This window comes from Ailuropoda melanoleuca, chromosome 10, assembly GCF_002007445.2.
Source record: "Ailuropoda melanoleuca isolate Jingjing chromosome 10, ASM200744v2, whole genome shotgun sequence".
NCBI classification, from domain to species: Eukaryota; Metazoa; Chordata; class Mammalia; order Carnivora; family Ursidae; genus Ailuropoda; species Ailuropoda melanoleuca.
The window spans coordinates 82,922,550-82,933,624 of NC_048227.1; the positions used below are offsets into that span (position 1 = coordinate 82,922,550).

Genomic DNA, 11,075 nt, shown 5'->3' on the forward strand with positions numbered 1-11,075 from the left:
TTTACTATACAAAACATAGGAATACAGATTTGACCAAGATATATAATTGCTGAAAATCATATTCAGGTTTAATTATAGAAAAATGTTTACATCCACATGTGCATGTTGTTAGAGAAAAGAAACCATATTACCCAGCATGCTCTCATTTTCTCCCTAGTTACCATAAAGCACAAGCCTAATTTATTCTGCAAGTGTTGTAATATGCTCAGCTCTGATGCCTGAAAGCTTTTGTTCCATTTGTTCCCTTTAGAACAGACATTTTTCTCTTGAATCTGTATTTATTTTATTTGGCCCTGTGCATTAATCTATAAACCACTTAAGCCCATTTAGAACTCAGCAGGGTGGAAATATCAAATAAAAAAATAAATCAACCTATTGGTTTTAACCATAGCTTATATGATTAATAAAATTTTCTTATGTATTTTAAGTAGAAATTCTGGATACTGCCTCATGTAGAACAGGATCGGGAAGCTACGTAAACTTTGGGGGTAGGAGTGCTTCAGGTAGAGCTAGTGTTGTCCTTTAAAGATCGTTCGGTCATGTTTTTTTCTCCTTAGTCCTCCTCCCAATTCACTATCTTCCTACCACATATCAGCCTACTAGATTTGAAACCTCGATTTCAAATAAATGTGAAAATATGGCACAAGATGTTTTCCATTTTATTAGTTGCAAATGAACCTCTTTCTCCTCGAGAAAGGAAGAGAATTATCCCTCAAGAATATTTGAATCCTTCTAAATTTTGGTTTCGTTCATTCATTCATTCATTCATTCATTTTTTAATGTTTAATCAACAGTAAAAAATTCCTGCACATGGTACTACCAAAGAACTCCAGGTTTGTGCACATGACAGGAGCCAGTTAAGAAAATAGATCTACATCAGAGGTCTGTACCAGAGGTTCTCAATTCTGGCTGCATTTTAGAATGTTCCCTAGGTGATTATGGTGCTTCGCTGCAGAATGCTTTGGATTAACTTTTTAGGGGTTGAAAAGCTGAAGAAAATGATTGAGTCTCTCTCCCCTTCCCCCACAAATGTTTATACACACAAAATGTTACATCTATAGACTCCCTGAATCCCTCTGTGGACTTTATTTGAAGATCCTAGGCTGTGCGTCAGCCCTGGGTGATATCAGTGAAGCCGATCCCAGGACCACACTCTGAGAACAAGTACTTTGAGGATGGGGAACCGTCTTCTGTGTTTGCACACGTCCTCCAGGTGATTCTAATGCACACTAACTCCCGAGAACCACTACCCTGTAGAATGCTTTCAGGACACTGCAGCTGAATAGTATACCTTTGGCTTATTTGAGGGTTGAGATGTTTATTTTAAAAACAGCCATATGAAGAATGACTTTGTATCTCTTGTAAAACCACTCTTTTGGCGCTGAATGACTTTTATAACAGAAGCATAGTGTATATTTCTCTTATAGCCAGGCAAGTGCTAGGAAAAACTTGATCTTGTCTGATGAACTGGTAAATTGATCCTGATATTTGCATTTCTTACCTTATTGTTTGCTTTTTTTTTTTTTTTTTACCTTTGCTGCCAGGAGGTATACAGCTCAATTTCATGCCCAATTTTAGCAATTATTCTTTTTTCCTAGTATAATTATCTGCCCAATTCTCTCCATTTCATGTTTGTTCTTTTAATGAAATGGCTTTTCTGTTACTATGTCATCTCCTACGAGGAAGCAAGGGTTATTGTATTCCACAGAAATAATGATTTCCCTGTTGAGACAAATAACCTGTATCCTGTATGTGTCCATGTCCAGGATAATTTTCAAAATAGGGACCATGACTCTCACACAAATGTATCATGAACGTGTATCAAAGATTTATGTAACCCCTGAAAGATTTTACAACTAGCTCAGAGGAACCAAAGAACAGACATAAACAGGCAAGCACTAAAGGCTGAAATGAATTTACCTAATAAGTGCAGAACTGGTCAATATCCACAGGGCAAGAAAATGTAATGTTTGGAATTATTTCTGGGGGAAAAGGGGAGGCATCAGTTGCGTCTCCACAGGATAACATTCATTTGCAACTTTAATGAATGAGAATCATTTGATTACTATCAGTTTTCTATAACTTTCAATGTTGTAAAATAATCCAGTCAAAGACAATGAAAGGCATAGACCCCTACAGAATGAGGTCACCCTGTGGGGCCCTAGGACAATGCCAGCATTTCACTGAAACAACACCCAGCAGTCTTTTTGCTGATTGCAGTCTTTCAGTTTTTCCTGACAGCAAGGTCATGGGCAAAGAAGTGAGTCCCTGTATGGGAGACTGAAACTGAGAAAGAGGATCTTTAGTAGATGAGAAAGGAGACACCCTATTATCTCTTCTCGTTCTCCATCCCGAGTCTGGCCTTGAAGGAGTCTCCGTAGCCAGGAGTGTATTCCTGGAGATGGGATGGAAAGATGGCTTTTGTCGTGAAGAAGTATGAGAGGAGCTAGGGAAGATTCCTCACTTTGTTTGACCAGCTAAAGAATGAGTCAATCCCATCCTGTGAAGCAGATTGTTTATTTTCATGCCATTTGCTTTACTTATCTTTCAGTCTTTTTGTTAATGCTTATTTTGAAGTCTTTTTTTTTTTTAATGTCTTCAAGCCTGGCCTCAGATGAGTAGTAGGGGCCACTAAGAGAGAACCTTGTGTTTACTCTCAGTCACAGAATTAAGTGGGAAGCAGAGCCTCCAGAGGCCATGAGGTGGTGATGACCATCCGTGAGGGCCCTGCCCACCACCACCAGGGACCACACCACCATCTTTCCTTACCAGGAAGTCCACTGTGCCTACCTTGGGAGTCAGGCACCTCTTTGTTAGTTTAGTAAAGTGCTTTTCTTCTTACCTTATTATTATTTTTTATTACAAACTTTTAAAAAAATTTTTTTTTATTTATTTGACAGAGAGAGAGGGGCAGCCAGCGAGAGAGGGAACACAAGCAGGGGGAGTGGGAGAGGAAGAAGCAGGCTCTCAGCGGCGGAGCCTGATGTGGGGCTCGATCCCAGAATGCCAGGATCACACCCTGAGCCGACCGTAGACGCTTAACGACTGAGCCACCCAGGCGCCCCTCTTACAAGCTTTTTTAAACTTGCTGGAGTTTAGCTAATTAGTTACAAGCTAAGCTAAGCCCCTCTTACAAGCTTTTTTAAACTAGCTGGAGTTTAGCTAATTAGTTAATGGAGAAATATTATTTGTATTCATTTGAATCAGCTATTCATAATTNGAATGCCAGGATCACGCCCTGAGCCGACCGTAGACGCTTAACGACTGAGCCACCCAGGTGCCCCTCTTACAAGCTTTTTTAAACTTGTGTCTCTAGCTGGAGTTTAGCTAATTAGTTAATGGAGAAATATTATTTGTATTCATTTGAATCAGCTATTCATAATTATATATCATTGCAGTTTGAGGTCTTTTTGATTTTACCAATTAATTAATAGATTTATGAACATTTGCTGATTCATTGGCCTTGATATTTGTTAGGCATTTAAGTTCTGAGTAAATAAGTCCTGAGTAAACAACGTATGGAAAGGTTTAACACTTGAAAAAATACACATAGATGAGACAGGGGTAAATTAATGTAAAGATCTCTGTGTCCCATGATGTAAAAACTGATAACTGCAGGATTAGGCAGATAATGATGTCAGTTTTCCTTGTACGAGGCACTTATTTCTGGTGGACACACTTAACAGATTTCAGTTCTGGTTCCAGCTCTGCTACTTCCATATGAACATGAGCAAACTTTATTCTCTGCAGTCTTTATCTGCAAAATGCGTTCACTGAGTCATCACTATGTTATAGCAAGACGTGGTCTATGCCCTCAAAGAGCCAGAGTCACACATGTCAATAAATAAGTACAAATAGCATAGGTGCTGTGAATGACTTCATAGAGGGAGTGATGCTTAACCCGATTCTTCAAAAGAGAGTTATCCTCNATGGTCTATGCCCTCAAAGAGCCAGAGTCACACATGTCAATAAATAAGTACAGCCAAATAGCATAGGTGCTGTGAATGACTTCATAGAGGGAGTGATGCTTAACCCGATTCTTCAAAAGAGAGTTATCCTCTCCAGGCAGAACAAGGCGAGGGGGAGAGGGGAAGGGAGAGAGAAGAGAGGTCACTCAGGGGAGGGGATAAGTAAAAGGACAAGAGCACGGAGGCATGAACAAGAGGCTGGGATTGAGTGTGTGGGCCCGGTGCAATAAGAAACGAAGTAAGTGGCAACCAGATCTTGAAGAGTCTGGTGTTTATGCTTATGTCTCTACTGCTCTCTGTAGCTTGGATCGTGATCTGAAATACTGTTAGTGAGTGATAAGGAGTTAATATGTTCAGATCAATCTGAGTGGTTCTTGTACTCGTGACAGCCAGGTAATTTGTCCACTAAGACTGTGAGTTCCTTTATGAAACTTGGAGCCTTTGTACCGATTAAAGGGTGGGAAATAGAGTGCAAATACCTTTAGCCAAAATCTCTCTCATGCCACTTCATCCTTCATGTCACTGTCTACATTTTTGGGGTTTTTTTTTAATTGTGAAAAATTTCACACATATAAAAAGTTAACAGGATAGGATAATGAACTTCTTTGCCTTCCCCAGCTTCAACAATTATCAACATTCTTGTTTTATTTATTCCTCTACTCATGTCCCACCTGTGTTCAGTTATTATTATTATTGTCATTATTATTCTTACTATATTTAGGTATCAGTTGCATACATCCAAATGTACAAGTCTTAGATCTATGTTTTGACAGACAGGTGCACTGTGTAATCTACATCCTATCACAATATAGAACATTTGCATCTTCCTCCAAAATTCTCTTCTATCTCTTTCTAGTCTCCCCCTATCCTCATCTCTACCTCCAGCTGAAAAAACAAAACAGTGCCTTATTTTTTAAGTTTTGCCTGTTTTAGAACATATATGATGGAATGTCCTGTAAATTACTCTTGTTTTTGGCTTCTTTCACGCAACTTAATGTCTGTGAGATTTATCCACGTTGTTGAGCCTATCGATAGCTCCCTCTGTTGGGTTGCTCAGCAGCACTCTATTGTAGGAATTTGCTACAATTTGTTATCTTCTTTTGTCAAGGGATATTTTGGTTGTTTTTGGTTCTGTGCTATTGTGAATTTCATTGCTGTGAACATTCGTGCTACACATTGTTTTATAAAGCCGTTTTCATTTGTCTAGGATAAACCTCTAGAAGTGGAATTACTGAGTTTAAAGATAGGTATATGCTTAACTTCATAAGAAACAGCCAAGTTTCCCAAAGTGGTTGTAGCAGCAAGTGTGTGGAAGTTATAGCTGCACTGCATCCCTGGTGACATTTGATATTGTCTGCCTTTGAGTTTAGCCGTTCTCATGAGTCTGTGGTGGCATCGCAATGTGGTTTTTATTTGCATTTCCCCTGGTGCCTAATGATGTTGAACATTTTATTTTTCATCTGCTTATTGGTCATATATCTTTTTTTTGTCTGTTAGTAAAGTCTTTTGCCCATTTTTAATTGGGTTGTCTTTTCATTATTGAGTTATAGTAGTTCTTTATATATATTCTGGATACACATTGTCAGATGCATTTGTTTTGGGAGCATTTTCTCCCTCTATGTCTTCTGTATTTATTTTCTTAATGGTGTCTTTTGATGAGCAAAAGTTTTATTTTCAATTGCACCGAACAAATTTTTGTTGCTATTGCATTCTGTGTCCTGTCTAAAACATCTTTACTAATCTTCAGATTAAGAATATATTCTATGTTTTCTTCTCAAAGCTTTATACCTTTAGCTTTTATATTTAGGCTCATGGCCCATCCACCTAAAAATTAATTTTTGTTTATGGTGTGAAGTTGGGGCTGAGGTTCGTTTTTTTTTTCCATATGGATATCCATTTCTAGCACCATTAGTTGTAAAGACCTCCCTTCCCTGTTGCATTGTTTTGGTACACCAGATGAATAGTTATTGTCCAAGTGTTGAGTCTGTTCCTGAGCTCTATTCTGTTCCTTGATCTACTTGTATACCCTTATACCAGTATTACACTGTTTTGATTACTATATTTTATGGTAAGTTTTGAGTCAGATGGTATAAGTACACACTTTTGCTGTTCTTTTTCAAGATTTTTTTCAGCTAGTCTAGGTCCTCTGCATTTCCACATAAACATTAAAAGTCACCTTGTCCATTTTCATTAAAAAGCCTGCTGGGATCATGAATTCTTTATAAATTATTTGGGGGAGAATTAAATTCGGAACAATATTGAACCCCTGGACGTATTTCCTCATTTATTTAGGCCTCTTCAGTTTCTCTCAGCAGCGTTTTTGTTTTTAGTGTGGCTGTTTTGCACGTCTTTTATTGAATGGGTTACTAAGTGCTTTGTTATTTGATATAATTGATTTTTTTAAAATTTTTTTTTCTTAANAAAAAAATTTTTTTTCTTAAAGATTTTATTCATTTATTTGACGGGGGTTGGGGGAAAAGAGCACAAGAAGGGGGAGTGGAAGAGGGAGAATCAGGCTCCCCGCTGAGCCAGGAGCCTGATGAGGGGCTCGATTCCAAGACTCTGGGATCATGACCTGAGCCAAAGGCAGACCTAACTGATCGAGCCACCCAGGCGCCCCTACAATTAATTTTATATATTAATCTTATACTCTGAGACATTGCTATACTCACAAACCTTTTAACACCCAGTTCCTGAGCACCATGGACTTTCCTCCCCTCATGTTTGTATGACTTTTTAGACTTGAATGTCTTTGTCGCCCATGTCTGCCCCTAAAGAGGGCTGGGGAATGCCGCAGCATTTGTGAAGTCTTCTGACACCACCCCACCTGGATTCAGATAGTCCCTCCTCTGAGAGTTTCTCTAAGAGCACTTCCCACCGCAGGTCTTGGATGAACCATTCTTGCCCTCTGTGAAGGCAAGAGCTGTACTTTATCTCCTTTCTGTCCCCGCAATACCTAGCATGGTGTGTTGGTTCCTAGTTTAGGAGTGGGTTTTTTCAACATGTATCTTGGGACGTATAGGGGATGATGTAGTCTTGGGGTGAGGTGGGGCTGAGGTGAAGTCGTGGGGAGGCAGGAAATCCTTACAGGCATTTCCATCAATTGGAAACAATCCCCAAAGTGTATCTGAAAGAGGGAAGTTAGACCTTCTTCCTATTTAAAATAATGTTTACCAGTGGGTGATCTGCTTCCACTCTCAATTACTTGAGCTTTTGCTGCCAATCTGGAATGTTTGTAGATTATGTTTCTTCTTACTTCCTTTTGATTTTCTAGGTGGCTGATTGTGCTTGGGACGAAACAATAAAGATATATGATCCTGTTTGCCTTACTATGCCTGCTTGAGATGTACTCTTCCAGTCAGAAGCAAAGAAGACTGGCTGAGAGCTACTTAACAGGAAATAAATGAACTATCGATAACATAGATATTATGCTTTTATGTGCTATTCAGATTTCAAATTTTAAAAATTTACCCTGGAATCATTTTGAGGCAGCTGATAAAGACTTTGGCTCACTATTTAAGCCTGGTACATAAGCCATATTTCTTAAAGTCCCAAGGAATAATTGACGTTATGGTACCTCTTGTAGTGTCTCTTGAAATGTAATCTGTGTATTGTAAAATGGATTCAAATATGGGAGATCTGTAGATTATATTGATAGTGATATATTTCATTTTTAATTTTTCATTTTTGATGTAAAATACAATCACTGCTGTTGGTAAAAATTAAAATAAACTGCATCTCTTGATTACTTATGAAGTTATGACATCCTAGCAAGGTTGCTTTTTCTAATACAGTATATATATATATGAATACATACTATATAGTAGAGAGGTATCGGTGGTTCAGTAACAGGGCTGTAATAGAGATTTGATTTATTCAGCAGTATTTATTGAGCACCTCCTATGTTCTTGACACACAGACTGAATGAGATGGTCTCAAGGACTGGTGGCATGTTTAAGAACATGGAATGCTCTGAGTTAAAAGCTTACATTTTTTTACATTTATTCACATCTTTTTAGATGTCATAACCTTGACTCTGTATTTCTCTCTTCCTACTTCTCTGCTATCAAAAAAACAAACAAACAAAACTGGTCACTGGACAAAAAGTTTCTTAGGTCCTACTAAATTTCAAGCAGTTACCCTTGAAACTAACCCTAAGTCATGCCATAAACCCTCCTCAGTCAGTACCTTCCTAAATCTCCTTGAAAAATCTCTAAGTGCAGATGACCTGTAAAAAAAAAAAAAAAAAAAGTGAAAAGGGAAAAATTGGCAAAACAAACAACTTTGCATAACATTTATATTTTTATATAATATTAAAATATAAATGGCAAAAATTGTCATTAAATTTTTAACAAGTTTTTGAGAATTTTAAAGAGCAAAATATATTTGTAGTAACAACAAAAATTAAAATATATGTATATTGTCTAATTTATATATTTACATTACATACTTGTTTACTTGTCCCAGAAAAAAAAATTGACAGCTTACAACATAAAAGAACAAGACCGTAAGAGAGAGAACAAAAGGAGCATAAAGTGAAGCCGTGAGTGGGGCTTGAATATCTATGCCTCAAAGTCCTAGGAAGTTGCTTCTGGTGGCATAAATGCCTGGTTGAGTACACAATTAAGTGCCCAAGAGCTAGCGGCAAGGACTTTGTCCTCGTCCCAGGCATGACCCTGGTACCATACCTGGTGCATAGAAGGTGCTCACGAAATATTTGTTACATGAATGAACGTACTCAGGGAACAGCACAACTTTTTTTAGTTCTTAGACCAATCAGTACAAATTGTTTTGGGGAGGCCCCATAAAGAGGGCACTGCTTTCTTAACGTGAGTATAATGTCAGGATCAGGCAGTCAGACACATCCTTAGGGCTGTCTCGATGATAAGGCTCATGGAGCTGTTTCTCGGTTCCCTCCAGAACCAGAGGCATCACACCCAGCGCAGTTCAGTAAAAGCAGGTTCACAGTGGGGGTCTCTCTATCAGCTGGATTTATCATAGACCTTTAAAAAGACCTCACCAGCTCACATTTACAATGAAATGAAATCACTTATTTTCCTTTGAGAATGCAAGAGATTTTATTAAAATAATCTATCATGTATCTTTTGAAACACATACTTGTGATTTAGAAACTAACATCTCTCTTGATTTCCCCCCCTCGATTTTGAGGTTGTGACAGAGGTCTGGAACACTAACTCCCTAATACTTAGGTTCTTGGAGTGCCTCAATATAAAAGAGTGTGGGTGAACGTTTATCCAGTGGGTTCCCTGGAGCTAGGATTGAAAAACTAGAAGGCAAGGTGCCGGATTCTCTCCCTGAAGAGAATTCCCAAGATTTTCAAATTCTTGGTAGTTGACAAGCCAAGCAGCCTCTGGACAGCATGTGTCTCTTGGCCAGTGAGCTCTTAGCTTTCATTCTGCCTGCCTCTCCAACTTCTTCTGTGATCTGGGCACAGTGTGAGATGATTTCTGTATGTTATTCCCTTTGATTTATATAATGTCCCTGCAAGAAAGCCCTCCCAGTGTTCCAGACAAAGAAATGAAGGCTCTCAGGAGTCTAGGAGCCCACAAGTATAGAGCTGGAATGTGAAATCTGCTGTGACTGGATCTGAAGTCTAAATTGCTAAGAAGCTGACCCAGGCTCTGGAGTAACCCTACCAAGGTACGTCACCCCCAGAAAGACCCAGGCTGAGAACCAACTGTCTCTTCTACCTATGGCACTTTTTAACCGACCAACTTGGCTATCGTTTGGCTCTTCCCAAAAGGAACTCATTAATTTCTTAGCAGCCCTCTTCTTGAGTGAGATAATCCACTTAACTATTTTTTACTTCCATGTATTTACTGAAAACTTCCAAATCTGCATCTTATGCCTCCCCCATCCAGGCCTCCCATAGCCTTTGTGCTCATTTTCTTTGAACCAAACTGGTCTTGCTCCCTAATGGGCTCGTCTGGCGCATGCTTTCTCATGTGTTGCCAGTACTGTCCACCCAGGCGCTCACGCTAAAGACTTAAATACCATTCTTGTTCCTTCCCTTTTGCCCACCTTTCTACTCTAAGACACATCACCTAAGTCCTGTCCCTTTAACCCCCAAAATACTTCTTCATTCTCTCTCCTCCCTTCAATCCAACCACCACTGCCCTGGTTCAAGCCATTGTTAAATTTTCTCTGGACAGTCCCAGCAGACCCTCCCTGCCTAAGTGAGGGGTCTGTTTCTAGTTTTGTGCCCTTGGAGCCATCCTCCCCAACACAGTTGCTGGAGACAGATCTAAAAATGCGATCCAATTACATAAGCTTGAGTGTAAAACCTTTCTCTGCGTATAGGACTGTCTACAGGAAAAAGTTCAAGCTCACTAATCAGACAGCTGCAGTCTACTGGGGCTAGCCCCTGCCTCTGTTGCACATTGGGGGCTAGCCCCTGCCTCTCTCTGCACATTGCTTCCCTCCACGTGGTCACCAGCTTCGAGCTCCACAACACAGGTGTGCTCATAGACTCTCCGTATAAATAATGGAGGTTTTCAGTTCTCTGTTTGTCCAAGGTGGTCCACGTGCCTGGTTTGCCCTGCTCTTGGCTCAGTGAATTCTTTCTTTTTGATTGAAGTATAGTTGACACATAACGTTACATTGGTTTCAGGTATATATTGGTATGACAGATTCTTGCCTCTCATTTGAAAGTTATGAGAAATGACTAAAGAAAAAGACTGACAACATACAAAAATTAAAATAGCAAAACACACCATTAGCAAAGCTAAGATATATTGGAAGGAATATTTGCAACATATGTAACAAATTGTTTAATAGCCATAATTTACAAAGAGCTCTCAAAAATCACTAAGACAACCAAATGTAAAAGTGGACAAAAGATATCAATAGATAATTCACAGATGTAAAAATGCAAATGTTTGATACACTTCAAAAAAAGTGCCCAAACTTTGTCTAATTGACCACAAAGAAATGCAAATTAAAATGATTTTCTTTCTTTTTTTTTTTTTTTGTTTTGCTTATCAGTTTGGCGAACACTAAAATATTGATAATATTAGTTTAAGTGAAAGTGCTGATGGGATGGCTGGGTGGCTTGGGTGGCTTAGTTGGCTGAGCGTCCAACTCTTG

At 39.0% G+C, this 11,075-nt stretch overlaps 1 protein-coding gene across 1 annotated transcript in view; it reads left to right on the forward strand.

Moving 5' to 3' along the window:
* The window catches only part of PEX7 (peroxisomal biogenesis factor 7), an 84,829-nt gene extending 77,101 nt beyond the window's left edge, over nt 1-7,728 (forward strand). The window contains exon 10 of the mRNA XM_034669189.1: nt 7,243-7,728. Coding sequence (XP_034525080.1) covers nt 7,243-7,311 — 69 coding nt within the window. The 3' untranslated portion in view covers nt 7,312-7,728. The remainder of the gene's footprint in view (nt 1-7,242) is intronic.
* Nucleotides 7,729-11,075: the final 3,347 nt, after the last annotated feature.